The 19,681-nt window shown below is 40.0% G+C and overlaps 1 protein-coding gene across 15 annotated transcripts in view; it reads left to right on the top strand.

Moving 5' to 3' along the window:
* Adam22 (ADAM metallopeptidase domain 22) overlaps positions 1-19,681 on the top strand; it is a 219,605-nt gene that overhangs the window by 98,113 nt on the left and 101,811 nt on the right. For all 15 annotated transcript variants that reach the window (XR_003733698.2, XM_028862267.2, XM_028862324.2 and 12 more), the window contains exon 4: positions 4,404-4,470. Coding sequence is in view for 14 of the 15 variants with exons in the window: in XM_028862267.2 (XP_028718100.1) it covers positions 4,404-4,470 (67 nt within the window). In the remaining variant the exon portion in view is untranslated. The remainder of the gene's footprint in view (positions 1-4,403; positions 4,471-19,681) is intronic.

Genomic DNA, 19,681 nt, shown 5'->3' with positions numbered 1-19,681 from the left:
TCTCTATGCAATGGAGACCCTCTCATTTCCTATTTTACAGTAATCCAAGTAGATCTTTGCTTTATGATAAATAAACAGTAATGTCCTGAAGAAAAAGACAAGATAATATTGATTATTTCTATTTTTTGAGACTTTATGAAAATGTACTTAGTGGCTGTGGATGGCAATAAATACTATTTTACATTTCAGTAGAAGGAACCGTGACATTTTTAATGGAAGGTTTTCTACCCCAGTCATTAAAATAACAATACTTAGCATACTTTCACAATACTACAAACAAACAAAACAGAATTGCATGAACTGGTGTAAATTACATGGGGCCTCTCCTAGCAGTGGATGTAGATATGTGTGCTTGGTTGGAAAGGCTGCATCATTCCCAAGCAGAGGACTTTTCTTTGCTGTGATTACTCTTGCTGTGAGTCACACTGCCTTATTGCCTAGATTTGATAATTCAAATGAAAATATTCCCTTGAAATTTGAAAACCTAGAAACTTCAAAGTTGTTTTTAAGGAATTAAGGTCATTATTACTACTGCTACCACTCTTGTTCTTCTCAAGACCAGCTTCACTTTCCTTCATCAGTTGCCTGGCTTCCTCCCTCTTCCCAGAATTTACCAGTTCAGATTCCCAAGAGCTGGAACCTGGCTGCCTCTGCTAATAAACATTGCCTCTGTGTGGCAGTGGTTTTTTTTCCCACTTCCCGGGAAGATCTGTCATATAGTACCAAAGCCAAGGGAGTGCTCTATGCAGAATTCTGGCCTGTTTGGGACACAGTCTGAGCTAACCAAGTGTAGTGTGGGCTGTTGCAATCCCATTTTGTCTGAGGCAGGTCTGCACTACTTATCTTGTCAGAAACACTTGGACATGTGTGAAATAAAAAAAAAGGTAAAAAGACTGTTGTTGGTTGTCTGTGGAACAGTTATTCTTTCTACTGCCTTTCTTCCCTTAATCCTGTTCAGCTGTGCATGCTCATGGTTTTCCATGAAGGAGAAGCTAGATTATTTACTGATTTATGTCCTTGTCAAAGGGTTGATGTAAGTGTGGCTATATAATGTAATTCTGGAAGAAGACATTTGAGAAGATAAAAGTTAAGAGTTATGTAAAAAGAAGAAAAAGACTACTATTCCTAGTTGTCTGCAACAGTTATTCTTACAGTTATTGGACAAGTCAATAGATAGATGTCATCCTGTGAATTCTGCCTACATGTAACACAATTTGTCTGTGTTACTTAAAATCCATACTTAAAATGTGTCAAAAGTTCACACACAGACACACAGACACAGACACACACACACACACACACACACACACACACACACATTTTCAGGCTCAAGTTTATTCATGTAACACAGCTGAATATTAACTGAAAATTCAATTATAGTTGCCCTGGAATTTCTAATAAGAAGATAATAAATTTCTTTATAGTTTAATTCATCTTTTAGTTTTTTTTTTTTTAAACTTCAACATACAATCTAGTACATCCTAGCTGGTTCTCACATAAAGCAAATGGGAAAATATATTCCAGAGACTGGGCAGATGGCTCATTGAATAAGAGCACTTGTGTTGCCAGCATGAGGACCTGAGTTTGAACCCACAGCACTCACATAAAAAGCCAGGGATGGCTATATATTCCTGTAGGGGGGCAGAGAAAGGTGGATCCCAGGAGCTCACTGGCCAGTGCTAGGTATTTTGCCAATACTAGGCAAAATGATAAGCTTCATGCACATGGCACACACATACACACATACATTCATACATGAGAAGTGGAGGGAAAATAGGAATATGTATTTTCAAAAGTAAATGACACGTGGACTTTAGTTTCCTGAGTGGAAGTATAGTCATAGACTCTACAGCACTACAGGTAGGCATTTATATAGCACTTGCTTGCACATTTAGTTTACATTCAAACAACTGTAGGCATGGTGCTCATGATGGGCCATGTGCTCAGAAGTTTACAACTGGGACAACTTTGACTTGATGACTCATAAAACGTTTTTTAGAAGACTTTTAAAAAATTGACTCAATGTGTATAAATAGAGTGGTGTTAAAAATTTATAGTCTCAAGTATTCTTTTTAGTTATTCATGATAATTTATTTATATTTTAGTGCTTTAAAAAAAATCTAAAGACTTTTTGGACCTGGAAAGATGGCTCAGTGGGAAAAGGTTTGACTGTACAAGTACCACAAGTACAAGGTTGTCTGTAACCCCAACAATAGTGGCACAAAGTTAGGAGGACAACCAACCACTGAAACATTGGATTTAAGGCAAGTTCGATGAGATGGAATCCATACCTGACACTGTTAATGAGGCCAAGAACCTAAGCCTAGATAGACCATGGACCTATCTAGTAAACCTACTACTACTATTCTGCTAAACGTACATAGCAATAAGATGACTCCTAATGATATATTGCTATACCCATTGCTCGACCCTCATCAGAGAAGCTTCTTCTTGCAGTAGATGATAATTAACACAGATAACTGTAACTGGACAAAATGCACATCGAGAGACTTTGGAGCACTCAGCCCTAAATGGGATATCTTTATCATTCCCTTCCTCTCAATGCTTAGGGATCTACAGAGAAGAAAAGTGAAAAGATTGTAAAAGGCAGAAGTGATGGGTGACTTCAAGGAAACAGTGTTCTCCCGACACAACAGCACTGATGCACACATGGACTCACAGAGATTGCCATAGTATGCATACGACCTGTACAAGTTCTAGCCGGACAAAATCCCAGTACTGAGGACAGGAAGTGGATGTAAAGTCCCACTTCCAACCGGAAGTTCTCTGTAATTGATAGCTGCTGGGAGACGGAAAAAACAAACAGTTCATTGCTGGGTGAGATTGGTGATTATTTTTCTCCTCTTGTAGCATGTATAAATGCCTTCCAGCACCGTGAAGCTAGTCAGAAGGGGTGAAGCTTCTAGCAGAGCCAAGCTCAATGACACGCATATGCGCTGTCTTCGGCAATAGGTTGTAGAGGGTAGCCAATAGCATTGCCAATAGTCTGTGATGTTTTGTAGGGGTGCTTATGGACCCCTTTGACAATGACTGAAAGAGTTGTAACCCATTCCTGGTACTGAGGATTTTATTTGGTAATGTGAGATGTCTATTTGGGTCATTCTCTCCCCCATTATATGTAAGTCCATTTAAATTCATTTTATACAGGTGTATAATTTAGGAAGTTCTACAGTAGTAGGTTTTCTCATGCAAGATGGTGCAGCAGTTCAGAGCACTGACTGTTCATGTAAAGGCCCTGGATTCAATTCCCAGAACCCACATTGTGGGTCACAACCATCTCTAACTTCAGTTTCCTAGTGTCTTATGTTCTCTTCTGGCCTCCGTGGGCACTGCATGCATGTGCTACACAGACATGCATCTAGGCAAAACACAAATACACATTGAATAACTAAATAGATAAATATCTAATCAGATGAGCATCCAATTATACAGGAAGGTTGTTTAGGAGATTTTAAGAAAGATTGGCTTCAAAATGTTGATCTTTTGCTTTCTATTTCTTTGTTTTTATTAGTGTGCGCGTGTGTGTGTGTGTGTGTGTGTGTGTGTGTGTGTGTGTGTGTGCGCGCACACGTGCGCAGATGTGCTGCTTGAGTGTCAGGGTGCATGTGTGTGTGTGTGTGTGTGTGTGTGTGTGTGTGTGCGTGTGTGTGTGTGTGCACGCACGCGCGCAGATGTGCTGCTCGAGTGTCAGGGTGCATGTGGAGGTCAGAGGACAACTCGGGAGAGGTAGTTATCCCCTTCCACGCTGTGAGTCCCGGGACTGGAGTTAGGTCGTCAGGCTTGGCAGAAGTATCTACCTGCTGCAGCATCGTGGCAGCCCTTTTCCCATTCCTTCGCATTTTCTTTTTTTGTGTGTGATAGAAACTAATAATTTTTCAGAAAAAAAAAACATACATAACACGTAAGATATGGGTAGCAAATTAAAACTTTCTGATAGAAAGCTGATGTGAAAAAACAAGTCTAAAATATCTTTAAAAAATTAGTGGTGTTGCTCCAGTTTCCTATCCCCAATGCTGGATGGGGAAATGGGCTCTGCTCAGCCCTGGGATAACAGGTGGTAGAGGCAGATCAGGTTTGTCTGTTTATTTAGAAGCATTAGCTGTCTAGCATATTCCCTCCCTCCCTCCTTCCTTCCTCTTTCCCTCTCGGTAAAGTGTCGATTTTGTTTTAAAAATCCGAATTAAAGAATTGTTAAAGTAGGTGTGTGTGAACCCGATGTAAGTTTTCAAATGCGATGGATATGCAAAGACATCTTTCTTTCCCCCTGAAACATTGTGGGGCAAACCCAGGGCCTGGAGCGCGCTTGGCGGCCTCTCTTCGGTCACTGGATGTCTTCAGCGGCACGACCCTCTGTAACTGCCATTTCTCTTTTGTTACTGCAGTGAGCTGCTGTCCTCTGGTTATGTGGAGAGACACATTGAACGTGGAGGCAAGGCCGTGGAAAGCAAAGTAAGTGAAAGTTTCCTTCAGTTGTGGGGAATCTTTAAACACCGAGTTGGGGACCCAGGCCTTTGTACTTGCTGGCCGGGCACTCTGCCCACTGAGCTCTGCTCCTTAAATGAAAATTGTACCTGATTTCAAGAATGCCCAGAGCTCAGTCTCTCCAAGGCTCTGCTCACTGGCATAGAACTTCTGTTTGTGGAAAGTCAAGTGTAGTGCATTCGATTCGGGGCATGCATATGAATGTGAGAAGAGGAATACATTCATATGAAAAACGTAACTGCTGCTTTGGTAAATCTTTAAAATTGTAATTTTAATTTAAAAATATTTTAAAATGTAATACTAAGACAGCGACGTACATAAAACCATGTATGGACTGATGACTTGTTAAAAGTATGTGCCTGGGACTTCCATCCTGTTCAAGCTTGGTCAGGGAGCCCACCTGTTGCTTTGCACACCCAAGCCCCACCTCCTCCTCCTGCAGAGACCCCGGTGAAGACCACCCTCATTGTGAGGCTGTCCTTTTAGCACTGTGATTTAGAGTTTTATTACCAAAGCACCTGACTCTTTAGTTTAGTTTTGTCTATTTGTACTTTAAAGTGTCTCGAAATTTATTCTATAAATTTTTTTGTCCTCATAGTTTACCTGTTGAAGAAATGAGATTGTTTATCTTATGCAGTTTCTCATAGTCTGGATTTTAGTGTTGATTGCAGTTTTATATTTAGAGCAAGTAAAATCCACCTTAGTGATGGTCTTTAACAAATAATCACGTAGGGCCTTCAGTGCCTTGAGTCTTTTAGGTTTCATTGAATATAGTTTTATCTTGCATAACCCTGGTTTTAAAGTTCTTTTATAGCTATTTTTATACCTTTCCCCTCCAAGGTTATAAAAAGCCTTTATGGACAAAAGGGATACATATTCTTTTAATATGACAAAAAAATTCATCTTTAACTTTTATGTGTTTTTGATTCATTGAAAACGAAGCTCCAGGAGCTATGGAGATGGTTCAGTCACGAACATGTCTGCCGTGCAAATGTGAGGGCCCGAGTTCTGGTCCCAGCAGCTGTGTGAGAAGCCAGGCTGGAGGCACCCTCCAGCAATCCCGTCAGTGGCGAGGCAGAGATGAGAGGGGGGATTCCTGGGGCTGCTCGGCCAGCCAGCTTTAACCGCATTGTTCAGCTCCATGTTCATTGAGTCTCATAAAACTAAGGTGAAAAAAGATAATAGCTAACATTTACTGCTGAAGATTTAGTTGTACATAAACTTGTGTGTGTTCCACCCTCCAAGTGATCTGTTATCATCGATACAACTGTTTTCCTGCTTTACAGAGAGCTCATATAGCTGCATTGTGAGCCTAGATTACCCAACTTTATGGCCAAGCCATCTCCCAGAGATCATCTACTGGATAGATTATATTGCATAAAATGGGAGGGCCATGAAAAGTTGAAATGGATTTTATTAGTCTTTTTTATGCATGTGTAATTGGCTTTGGAGGTTTCTAATAACAGTAGCAATACATTATTGCTTTTAATCCATAAACAAAAGTGGAAATTTACCTAAAGATGCTGTAGGTTTTCTCTCAGCTTGGGTTAAACTAACTTTGCTTAGTTTTTCTGGATTATCAGTTGCTTTGGGCAATGTTGGTGACACACCTGCTTCCTTTTCCTCACTTGACCATCTTGGGAAAATAACCCGAGCACAAGTTTTCGAAGTGAGGAAAATAGTTTTCATGTGTCAGAAACTTGTACCAGTGGGTGAGGGGACAGATTTCCTTAGGGTCAAAAATCGAAGTAAGCATTGCTGTGGAGATGTGATTTATCTGTCACTAATGAAAGATCATGGCCGTTCATTAGCATTATTAGTTCTGATAGTATTTTTGTTAAATTGTTTTATCTCTGATGATAATAACCAAAACAATGGCCAATGAGTATCTATTTTAGTAGTTCAAGTTATTAATAAATATAATTATTCCAACTCACCTTTGTTAGATTTCTCAACAGTAAAGTTAGGTGTGTTGAGAGAGTATTGAATTTTGGCTGGCAACTACCTGGTTACTACTCATTGATTTGGTACATCTGATTTCCCCAGCAATCATTGCTGCAGAGTCTGATTGGGTTCTCAGTGGCAAGGGACAGACGGATAAGAACACGAAGGAGTGTGGGTCAAGGTTAAAGTCTGGAGTGGGTAAAAAGATTGAGGAAAGTGCTGTGTGATGGGGAGCAGGTGTCAGGGAGAGAGTGCTTAATGGGAAGAGAGGCTATTGTGACACTAGAGCCTTTTACACTGATGAAATGTATTGTAATTTCATTAAAAACATTTTAAGGCAAACTCAAATGGCCCTTGTTTCTGGAAACAGATAGGGAAGTTGATACAGAAGCAAAGAGAAAGCCTGGGTTTTCTAATCTTTCCTCCATAAGAGTTTGAGCGCTATGAAAGGGTTCTTGTGTGTGTGTGTGTGTGTGTGTGTACATACCCATGCCAGAGTGCATGTGTAGAGGTCGGAAGATGACTTGTAGGAAGGATCAGTTCTTTCACTCCACCATCTAGGGTCCTGAGGACTGAACTCAGATCACCAGTCTTAGCAGCAAATGCCTTTATCGTAGAGCCATCTTGCTTTCCCAGATGAACTGTTTCCTCCTTGGCATAATACCATCTTCCTGCAGACACCTGTGCTACTAAATTCCTTTTTCATTCATTTTCCTGAATCAGATTTCCAGCTCATTTCTTCCTTCCTAAAATAGAGATTTTTTTTTCCTACTTAAAATCCTACCATAATCATTTGGTTTTCTTTAATGAATATGTCAATAACAGGGGAACAAAAAGATACTATAAGGACAGTTGTAAGAAATCATTCAGAAAAAACGTAATGTGGTGACTGTTAGGTCAGCACCAGCAGAAAACTGCCTGTGATCTCTATTGCACTTAGGGTTTCTCTTGTCTCCTTTTCTAGATTCCTCTCCAAGAAGCACGATTACTAACCTTCAAGCAATTCAAAAGCTTCCATTTTTGTCATATATCTTGAGGTGTTTATTTGTAAAAAAAAAAAAAACCCACAAAAAACAAAAAGCCTTGACAAATACTTCTGTAGTGTGATGAAATGTTGTAGACTTCTTTCTTAAGTCAAGCACAATCAGTTTCCATTAGTGACAGAATTTGGCTCATCTATGATGTCATTGTTTAGTGATTGCATCCTAGTATTTCTACTTTTTTTTTTTTTTTAAATGACAGGACCTTTAGTTCATGTATCCTTTTATATGCAATTTACTCAAATTGTTTCATATAACTGATTAGTACAAAAAATACTTGAATGGTTTCTCTTGCATTCCAAGAAGTACAAAATTAGGTATTAAATAGTTAGTACATCTCATAAATGTATTTATTACAGCAGAAAAGATGAACACAGATGTAGCTGATTGTTTTTTACTCTTTTGGGGGGCCTGCCACTCAGCTCCCAAATAAATCACATGGAGGCTCATTCTTACTTATGAATGCCTGGCCTTAACTTGGCTTCTTTCTAGCCAGCTTTTCTTAAATTACCCCATGTACCTTTTGCCTCTGGGATTTTGTCTTTCTATATTTCTCTATTTCTTTCTTTTCTTCTTACTTCATGGCTTGCTGTGTAGCTGGGTGGCTGGTCCCTCTCCTCTTCCTCTCTTCCTTTTCTTGTTTTTTGATCTTTCCATACTTCTCCTCCTATTTATTCTCTCTGCATGCCAGCCCTGCCTATCCTTTCTCCTGCCTAGCTATTGGCTGTTCAGCTCTTTATTAGACCAATCAGATGTTTTAGACAGGCAAAGTAACACAGCTTCACAGAGTTAAAGAAAAGCAACACACCTTGCTTCATTAAACAAATATTCCACAGCATAAACACATGTAACACATCTTTAACTAATATTCTACAACACACAGAAGTCAATCTGCTTTTACTTATCTTGGACATTGAGTTTCTTTATTGATTCTCAAACCTTCTTTAACCCTGCAGAATCATGGTTCCTTCTATAAGAACAAAAATATTAAACCATTAAGTAGGGAAAAAACCTGGGCTTTGGTGTGCAGTGAATTTTGCTGAATGTATTAGAGCAGAGCCACCCTCACCATTGTGTCAATTGTAAATTAGAAGCAGACGCCCATCTTTTTCTCAGGTAGCTTTTTAGGGCATGCTCGATTTTGGAAGCTACCTTTGAAATGCAATGCAAGCAGTAGCTGCTGTTGCTGAGCAATCCATACCAGGCTGTTCTCTCCCTCCTTACCATCCCCTCCCTTCCCTCCCTTCTCTCCCCCTCTCTTCCTTTTCCTCCTCTCATCTCTTCCAGGCTTTACTATGTAGCTCAGGCTGGCCTTGAACTCATCCTCTTAAGTATGTTACCATGCCTAGATTACTAAACCATTTTCTGCTTATTCTGTTTTTGTTTTTTTTGTTTTTAAAGAAGAACTCAGCAGCATCCTTCCTTTTCCAAGATGCCCCTCTTACTTACAAGTTTATCTTATATTTGTGACACATGGTTTTTGTCTGGAATTCTAAATACAGTAGCTTTTCCAGCGACTCTTGGATATTACTTAGTTACCTTAAGAGTCGCTGAGTCATATGGGCTGGGGAGATGATTTTAGAAAGGAATAAAAAATGGATCTATTTATAGAAGCTGTTACTTAAGCTCAAATCCTGCTGTGTGGTGATAGGGAGGCCTCCATCCAAGTGAGAGGAATTCAGTGCTGTGCATTTTAAGGCTGGCTGGTAGGGAACGGCAACTGAAGATCCTCGGTCCTTGGAGATGCTCTACCCACTGAGCCATATTCCCAGCTCTGCAGCGTAAGTTCTTTAACAGAGTAGAAGTGTGCAAAGTGCAAATAATGACGACAAATAATTCATGAAGCAATGATCAGGCTATTTGGCAAGTGCAGCTACCATGTATAACTCTGTAGTTACTTTTTTTTTAGCTGCATTTCCTGGGAGATTTAGGTTAAGCACTGTCAGCACTAAGCTTGAATGCTGAGAACAGAACCTTTATTTCAGGACAAAAGGCAAGTTCAGGTGTGGGGGACCTAAGTCATGACATTTATGTTGACATGCCCTCCTAAGTTCTCTTTGCCAGAATAGAAACACTTCAGATTGCATTGATACAGGCATTGTGTGTGTCACGATTACCTTTCTATTGCTGTGAAAAGACACCAATCAAGGCAACTTATAAAAGAAAGCATTTAATTGGGGACTTGCTTACATTCAGAGGGTGAGTGCATGACCATTCAGGGAAGCATGGCAGCAGGGAGGGAGGCTGGAGCAGTAGCAGAGAGCTCACATCTGATCACAAGCAGAGGCGGGGAGTCGGGATGGAGAGCTAACTGGGAGTGGCATGGGCTTTTGAAACCTCAGAGCTCACTCCCAGTGACATACCTCCTCCAACAAAGTCATATCTCCTAACACTTCCCCAAAACAATTCCATCAAGTTCAGAACAACTTTCAAATATATGAGGGGGCTATTCTTATTCAAGCCACCACAGTATGGTTTTACATCAATCATAACTAAGGTACTACAAATAAATATAATTTTAGAATAAGGTTACTTAGAAAACATTCTTCTAAAGTTAATTTAGCCATGACTTACTTAAAATTAATCAGTTAATAAAATTAGAATGATCTAAATATTTGTGTTTGTTTATACATCTTTTTCATAGTGAAATTTGATTATCAGATGTGAGTAGAATAGCTTTAAATTCTATTATTTTTATTTTGTTATTTTATTTTATTTGAGGCAGAGTCTCACTATGTACCTTGGCTAGCCTAGAACTCACTATATTGATAAGGCTGGCCTCAAACTCCTCAAGATCTAATAGCTCTTAGCTCTGTCTCCTTAGTGCTGGGATCAAAGGTCCCACCATGCTATTTTTTTTTTTAAGCCTGGGTCTTACTATGTGGCTAAATTAGCCTTTAATAATCCTTTTCCTGCCTCTGCCTCCTAACACTGGAATTTTAGGCATGTTCCACCATGTCCCAGCTTAATTAATACTATTATACTTTAATCATTATTCCTTTACTACTGTCATCATTAAAAAAACTATTACAATAATTTTACTAGTTCTTTGAGAAGGCCATGCAATATATTTTGGTTGCATTCACCCTCTATTTGTCTTTTTAAGTACTTCCAGATCCACCCTCAACCTCCTTATCCAACCCCCAACTTTGTACCCTCTTTTTTTTAATGCACCATGTCAAATTTCTGTTGCTCATATAATCAGTGGCTGTGAGGTCATCCAATAGAGCACAATCAACTTAGCAGGGCCTCACCTTTTAAGAAAACCAATTCTCCCTTTGGAAGTCATCAACTGTTAATAGCTCCTTCATTAGGAGTGGAGGCTCCTGAACCCCTCCCTCCTCTGTGTTAACTGGCTTGATCTGGTACAGGTCACGTGCAGGCAACCACAGTTGCTGTGAGTTCATGAATACAGCGGTCCTGTCATCCAGAGGATACTGTTTAATTCTGGTCTCCGTTGGCTCTTAACAGTCTTTCTGTGCCCTCTTTTTCAATGACCCCTGAGCTTTGGGTGGGTATGGGGCATTATATTGTAGGCCCATTGTTGTGGAATATTTGTTTAATTATGTAAAGATGTGTTGCGGTTTTACCTTGCCTGGCTAAGGCACCTGATTGAACTAATAAAAAGCTGAACGGCCAATAGTGAGGGAGGAGGTACAGGTGGGACTCCCAGTCAGGGAGAGAAAGTAGGAGGGGAATTTAGGCTCCAGAGAAGAGGAAGAAAGAAAAAGAGATGCCAGGGGCCAGCCAGCCAGATATGGAGGAAGCAGGAAAGTGGGACATACAGAATGAAAGGTAAAAAGCCCCTAGGCAAAATGTAGATGAACAGAAACAGGTTAAATTAAGTTAAAAGAGCTAATTGGACAAGCCTAAGCTAAAGCTGAGCATTCATAACTAATAATAAGTCTCTGTGTCTTTATTTGGGAGCTGGTTGGTGGCCCAGAGAAAATGTCAACTACAGCCTGTTTGTGGCCGAGCATGCCACTGACACTCTCCACACTTTGATCAGTTACCAGTTTATATTATAACAACAATAAATTGCACAAAGAAAATTTCCTGGTAAGGACTGAGCACTACATCGGTCTATGGGCATACAGATAAAAATTTAGACAAAAGTTGAATACTGTGTGCATTTAGCAAAATAATAGTAAGTTTATCCCTGGCATCTGTGTTCTCCTCATCTATGGGTTCCTAGCAAGAGTTACAATACCAGGCATGCATTTCCTTTTGTGGAACAGGCCTTAAACCAAGCAGAGAGTTGTTGGTTAACCCAATAACATCCATGCCCCTATTGCACCCACGAGTGTATTGCTGTACAGGTCATTATTGCAATTCACTGGGTTCACAGCTGGGGTACTCTGTTCAAGATTTTTTGGCTCATCGACCTATGTGGTACCTTCCGGTTTTATGAAATCTACCCATCAGGGAAGAAGCTTCCTGGCCAGTACCAACTTTATTTCTTTGTGTCCTATGACCAAAGTGTATAGTGGCTTCAGTAATACGGTCTTACCATCAAGTTCTGGTGGGCAACCAAGGACAGTAGCAATGGCCTGTATTGTTTGGGCACTGTGTGGGACAGCTATGACCAACAACTTGAGCAGAGAGCCTACACCTGGCACTGGGCTTTTCACTTGGTAATCTGAGGCTTCTGGGAGCTGCATTATCCCCTGTATGGGATAAGTTCAATTTAAATCACTCCTATGAATACTTATATATTCAGGGGGCTTATAAAATAGAAAGTTTCCATATGGCCTTTAAAAAACATTCTTATTATTAGTTATCCCTTCCCCAACACCCTTTCTGCCATACTGTCTTATCCTTGTCTTCATCTAAACCTCCCTCCCCCTTCAAAGTTGTTGTTGTTTTGTTGCTTTGTTTTTTGAGACAGGGTTTCTCTATGTAACAGCCCTGACTGTCCTGGAATTCTGTTTGTAGACCAGGCTGGCCTTGAACTCAGAGATCCACCAGCCTCTGCCTCCCAAGTGCTGGGAGTAAAGGTGTGTGCCACCACATGGCTTCCTTTAAAAGTTTTTAAAATTGTTAATATTAAAATGTAATCATACCATTTTCTCCTTTCTTCCCTTCATCCCTTCCCATGCATCCCCTCCCCTGCTCTCTATCAAGAACTTCCTCCCCCTTTATCATGACAAGGCCTCACTGTGTAACTCATAGTAACCAGGACCTCACTGCCCCAGTGTTTGGCTGTGGATCTCTGCATCTGCTTCCATCAGTTACCGGATGTAGATTCTATGATGACAATTAGGGTAGTCACCAATCTCATTATAGGGAAGGCTAGTTCAGGCACCTCTCCACTATTGCTAGGAGTCTTAGCTGGGGTCATCTTTGTGGATTCCTGGGAATTTCCATAGCACCTAGGTTTCTCCCTAATCCTATAATGGCTCTCTCTGTCAAGATATCCCTTTCATTGCTCTCTCTCTTCATCCCTCTCCCAACTCATCTATCTCGATCCCTCATGTTCCCATCCCTCATCTCCTCCCTCCTATTTCCCCCTTCCCATTTTACCCAGGAGATCTTAACTATTACCCCTTTCTGGGGTGCTCCATACCTGGCTCTCTTAGGTCCTCCTTTTTACCTAGCTTTTCTGGGATTATGGATTATAGCTTAATTATCATTTGCTTTATCCTAATATCTAATATCCACTTATGAGTGAGTACATACTGTGTTTGTCTTTCTGGGTCTGGGTTACCTCACTCAGGATGATTTTTTATAGTTCCATCCATTTGCCTACAAATTTCATGATGTCATTTTTTTTTTAACCACAGAGTAATACTCCATTGTGCAAATGTACCACATTTTCTTTATCCATTCTTCAGTTGAGGGGCATCTAGGTTGTTTCCAGGTTCTTACTATTACAAATAATGCTCCTATAAACATAGTTGAGCATGTGTCCTTGTGGTGTGAATGAGCATCCCTTAGGTATATGCCCAAGAGTGGTATTGCAGGGTCTTGAGGTAGATTGATTCCTAGTTTTCTGAGAAACTGTCAAACTGATTTCCAAAGTGGCTGTACAAGCTTGCATTCCCACCAACAGTGGAGGAGAGTTCCCCTTGCTCCACATCCTCTCCAACATAAGCTGTCTTCAGTGTTTTTGAGCTTAGTCATTCTGACAGGTATAAGATGGTATCTCAGAGTCATTTTGATTTGCATTTCCCTGATCACTAAGGATGTTGAGCATTTTCTTAAATGTCTTTTGGCCATTTGAGATTCTTCTGTTGAGAATTCTCTGTTTATAGCTCTGTAGCCCATTTTTTAATTTGATTGTTTGGTATTTTGGTGTCTAGTTTCTTGAGTTCTTTATATATTCTGGAGATCAGCTCACTGTCAGATGTGGAGTTGATGAAGATCTTTTCCCATCTGTAGGCTGTCGTTTTGTCTTATTTACTGTGTCCTTTGCTCTATAAAAGCTTCTCAGTTTCAGGAGGTCCCATTTATTAATTGTTGCTCTCAGTATCTGTGCTACCGGTGTTATATTTAGGAAGTGGTCTCCTCTGCCAATGTATTTAAGACTACCTCCTACTTACTCTTCTATCAATTGCATTGTTTGGTATTTTGATGTTTTTTTTTTTGAGTTCTTTATATATTTTGGAGATCAGCCCTCTGACAGATGTGGGGTTGGTGATTTTTTTGACTTTTTTAAAGTTAAGGCATGCCTAAATATATAGGCTAATTTATTTCATCAGTCCCTCTTTCAATCCTATGTCTCTTAGGAGCTGTTGTTTGCTTATTAACAACCAGAAAATTCAAAATCAATACAATAGCATACAGGATCCAGACTCCCTGTGTATTTCCCATCTTATGTGGCTCATTCTTTTTTACATATTACCTTACTTCTCTCTTTAAATTATTTATTTTTAAACTATTCAGTTTTTCCTAGGACTATACCCTTTTTCTTTTCTTGAGCCTACACACATTGTTAAACACACTGTATGTAACCTGTTTAGAGGTTTTTTGGTTTTTTTTTTTTCAGTTTGAACCTCGTTTACTGCATGTCTTTTTGCCTTTTTTGACCACATGAGCAAACTTTAGACTGCTAAGCTACACCTGGATCCTCTGCATGGCTCTCTTGGCTGGCGCTGCCTGCTTCTAGGCTTGTGAAAGCAAAGCCTTAAAGTTAGCTCACTGCCTGGTTGGAGTTAGATGACCAGGAACTGCATCAACCTTCCTAGAGCTCTAGAATGCCGAAGCTTGCACTGCGGCAGGCGTTTTTTACTTTGTTTTTTGTTCCTACTTAATGTACTGGCTGCTCAAGGGCTCACTAGAAGGCATAAACTGTTAAAGGAGCTGTATCCTCGGTTTTCTTTTCTTTTCTTTTCTTTTTTTTTTTAAAGCTTTCTCAGGACCTACCGGGAAATTTGAGCTCTGCATTGGGCAACAATTTTTGTTTTTCTTTATAACTGTGGCTGCCTTTTAAGCAATGACTGTCCTAATTAGAGACTGCAACTCTGTTGCTACCAGCAGCAGTTTGGCTGCAAGGGCTGCAGCCTGAGGGGATTCTGTTCCCTCAGGCACCGACTCTTTCAAAAACTAAATCTCTATCCCGCTAAAAAAACTCAATATTCAGAGGTTGAGATGGAATTCTGCTTGCTCAGAGGGGCTGACAGCAATTAGCTCACCTCCCTTTGCTGGTGTCTTCCAAAAACCCAGTGTCCTTCTCTCAGCCCCCACTTAAGAACCCTTGCTACACGAGGTTCCTCCTCACCACTTCCTGTCAGGTACTAGTGACTCAGCCTCCTGCTCACAGGTTAATTTCATTTAATCAAACAAATGTAACACATTTTCACATTGTTAACAAAAGCAGTAAGGAAAAATGCAACAAACTTGAAAATAATATTCCACAACAAATCACTCTGTAATTGCAGGTGGGGCCAGCACTGAAAACTTTGCCCTGTCCGTCCTGTGGTTCTGAACTGATGCTCTTTTTAAAACACTTTTGCTTGAACTAGTGAGTTGAGTTAGAAGGAAAACTCAGTTTTCTCTGTTACCGATGTAAAAACCATGGTATTTCCAAAGGTATTTTAAATCATCAATTAAAGTATACCTGGACTAAACAAACAGTTTTGATGATCAGTGTGCTTGAATCTTGGGGCACTGATTTTGTTTGCTCACAATTACTCTATAATGGTATCCAATACAAAGAGTTACTGTAATTAGCTTTCTATTAATTCAGACTTCAAGCTAAGTCTTATTTTAGGGGAAAGTATGAGGCCAGTTGTTTAATGTTAGTTTCTTGGGAGAGTTAATGGCTTTTCCTGACTAATACAGATCCATTGTGATCCTTTAATGTCTACTGGTAGCACATCTTCTCCTGTAAATGAACGCTTGTTTTCAATGGTATTAAAGTGTATGATGATTAGGCTAGATGTGGTGGAGGATGCCTTAAATCTCAGTACCATAACATAGCTGGTAGATCTCTATGAATTTGGGCCAGCCTGGCCTACAAAGTGGGTTCCAGGTCATATAGGCCTACATAGCAAGACCTTGTTAGAAAGAAAAAAAAAAAGACTGTGTTTTTGTTTTACATTTGCCAAATTTTGTACTTTATAAATGACTACTTATATTTTTTATGATGCTGATGTTACTACTACAGAGTTCCTTTCTTTATAATATTGACCTCTTAGAATATATGTTGACCTAATACTAATACTGATAACTGGGCTGAGGAATGTTAAAAGAACTCACCAGAGTTGAAGTACTAACAAGAACAAGTATTTCCTACATACCAGACACTAATGAACTCATTTCACATATGTATTAAGCAATCTTTCCTTTGTTAACCTCAATTTACATAGGGAGAAACTGAAGCCCAGAGGGTTGAACTTACTGGCCCAAGAATTTGGAGTCAAGAAGTCTGGTACTAGAATTTGTGTTTTCACGCACCACGGTTTTGGGGTCTCTGGAAACAATCAAAATAGCAGAGGAATTAAAATTTAAATCTTTTTATTCCAACACTTCAGTAACATCTCCTTTGGCAGTTGCATTTAATAAGCCATAATGTGGAGATGTTTTTAGTTCAGATGAATCTCAATTATTCCAATAGAAAATTTCCATTCTTTCTAAGAGGACCAAGTCCCTCCAAAGGGTGTCCTATATTCTCAACCATTTGTTCTTGCAGTTATTTTTAGTTCCTCTTTATTCTCTATAGAAGTTAAATTGTGCATTGTTCAGTACAGGGGAACATAGTGGCTTCCGAGCAATTATGTCTGAAATATGTTTCTGCCTTGCACATGGCAAACACATGCTCCATTCTCATGCCTGTCTTGTGCCTACATATAGGTTTATCTGCATCTGGAGAAAATATGAAATTTTATGAGCAAGAGTAATGAAGCTGAAACATCTCATCATCTTGCCAAAAACTTGAAGAGATTTGATTATAACTTTGCAAAAGTCGTTAAAACGTACCCCTCCTTCCTCTTCCTTCTTTTCCACACACAAAGGAGCTACACAAATCTAATAAACAGGGAAAATGTTTAGTCCGTCCTCACACATGCATTAACTACTCACCGTTCCAGGTCTTTCTGCTAACTGTGTTTTTTGTCTACGACCAGGCATTTGTGTATTTCCCATCTCCTCCGTGGACTCGATGGGGTGTGCATTTCCTTCCTGGCAGACTTATGCAAACATATGCGCCTCTACCATATTGCAATCAGTGTGGTTCAGGAAGGTTTTAGATTTCATGATTTGATTCTCTTTGAAGTATAGGAAAAAATTCTTTGGGGAATAAGTAAATTTCCTTTCTCTTTGGACTGAAGGTTGCTCTAGGTCCATCATCATGTATAATGCATCACCTGCCTTAATGGATTTGTAAAGATTATGAGTCGTCTTTAACTCTGTAGCCTAAAGAGAATCTATTGGCCCCTTACCAGCTGACACTGGTCAGGCATCCTAGTTCTGGGAGTACAGAAAAATGAAGTGGCAGCTGCTGTCCCCATGAGTTCTGTCCCCAAGCTTTGCTTCTAAGCTGTTTAGTAGAAAGTCCCTCTTATTTTATTTCTAGTGTGATGTTTGTGTTTGCCCAACTAAGTAGCCAATTAATTGTGTCATTTGTTAATATTCAAAATCTTATCTATAGCTATGGATAATATTTAAGATCTTTTAAAACATTTTCAGCCAAAAAGTTATTTAAAAAAATCAAAGTGGCACTAATTATGTTTTGTGTATAGAACTAATAACAGTAAAAGCATTTCTATTTCCATTCTGAAACCAACCTTTTCATTATATAATGCCTTTTCAAATCTACTTTTGGCAATTTCTTTTTGTTTCCGAGTGCACTGTTATTAGTGTGATTATAATCAAGCAGGAAGTTGTTCTAGCAGCTTAAAACACGCTCACACATGCGCATGTGCACACGCACACAAATTATTCCCTTGGTGTTATTACAAGATATAATTATTTTCTTGCTCATTATTAAAAGTCCTTGCTTTCCAGTGAGTGTTACTATAAAAATAAAAATATGTAGTAAAGACCCTGGGGTTGAGTGGTTTGAATGGCTATGGACATTTTACATAGTAACATATGGGGGGTCCAGCTGGTATTTTTCACAGAAGTCTTACATTAATGGAGTTAGAAAGGAATTAGATGCAGGTAATTAGACTTGATAATTGTGACAGAAAACTCAAAGCTCAGCTGTCTCTACAGTTTAGAGGCTAGAACACTAACATGGGGGAGTTTATGGCAGAGTAGAAAGAAGCCCGATTTTTCAGATTCACTGTTTGCAATCCTTACTCATTCAGTAAACTTGAAGAGAGTACTTGCTGCGGGTCATGCGCACAGCTACATGTCGTACCTAATGTGGTTCTTGCCCTTGTGAAGCTTGTCTCTAAGGAGTTACAGATGCCCTTTAACTACGTACCCCCAGTGCCTGCACATTCTGTAACTAGTAAGTTAAAGACGTGCACATTGCTGCAAGAGCACTTGCAGTAGGCTTGATCTAGCTGGTGGCTCAGAGAGGATGCTTTAATGCTTCAGTACAGAAAACTGTGTTCAGGACCCTCCTGGAGCTTGACAGGCAAGTCCTCTCCCCTTGAGCCACACTTCAGCTCCACAGCACTCTTCATGGAATAATACGAACTCCGAGGTTTAGATAATAAATATTTGGCAGGTGAGATGGGAACAGAACATTTTCTGGTATATTCAGTATGTTCCCAGGCCCCGAGGCCTTGATGCGGGATCTTGTACCAAGTGAACAGAAAGAAACTAGAAGGGTGGACAGTGAGAATGGATCAAGTGGACCAGGAGGAGGAGTGTGCATATGGACCCACATATCGGTTACTCTTCTCGCAACCATCTTTATAGCAGGGAGCATGTCTGCAGCTGACGCTGGAATGCTGAGTGCCAGCTGGATGATGCCGAGGTTTTCCACATCAGAGCACTTTGGTTGAGGTCTGTTTTCGAGGTCATGCTACCTTTCTCACTAAGTAAAAAATTTAAAATGTTTTCAGTAGTGTTAGCAGATCTGTAGTTTGGAAACAGAAAAGCTTCAGCACTACAAATATTGTTAGGGCTGGGTGGACTCAGCTTCCAAGTGTACCAGTCAGTAACTGAGGCCTTAGATTTACCGATGCCTGTGTGTTTCATTCTCCTTTTCTGACAGACAGGAGGAAGCATGGAGGTAAACAAACCATTAAGGTAATGCAGGGCTCAGAAGCGAGGCCAAGAGCAGAGTGAGGAGGACCTCTGGCCACATCTGTGGTGGCTTTGCCCACTCTTGCGCCAGTTTCTAAGTCTGCTTGTGACACAGCCAGCAGGTCGGCCGTGATCCTTCACTTTGCTCTGCTGTGTGTTCAGCGTTTGGCACAGCATGCGTGTCTAGAACACATGCTAGTCCGTGTTCACGGATGACAAAGTAAGGAATGGACTCGTCCATGTGCTAGAAGTGTGGCGGTTTCTTGTGACCTCCAGCAAGGCAGACGGAAAAGTCCATTTTGACAGGTCTGGGGGGGGATATATTATTTTTCCTGCTATAAAGATGTGCGATGATTGTGAACAGGATTAGTTAGTGAGCCATCTGCTCACCCTTGTAAGTTCACCTTCTTTCCCGAGACTGGCTCATGCTCAAATTTTATAGAACACTTGTTGGTCTATTTTAAATTTCAACCTATAAGTTATAACTGTTCCACTTGTGATACAGTTTCTATAATTTAAGGTATTTAAATCAAAATTATATCAGATATTTT

The sequence above is a fragment of the Peromyscus leucopus genome, chromosome 3 (assembly GCF_004664715.2).
Source record: "Peromyscus leucopus breed LL Stock chromosome 3, UCI_PerLeu_2.1, whole genome shotgun sequence".
Lineage (NCBI taxonomy): Eukaryota > Metazoa > Chordata > Mammalia > Rodentia > Cricetidae > Peromyscus > Peromyscus leucopus.
This window is presented reverse-complemented; position numbering and strand designations above follow the sequence as displayed.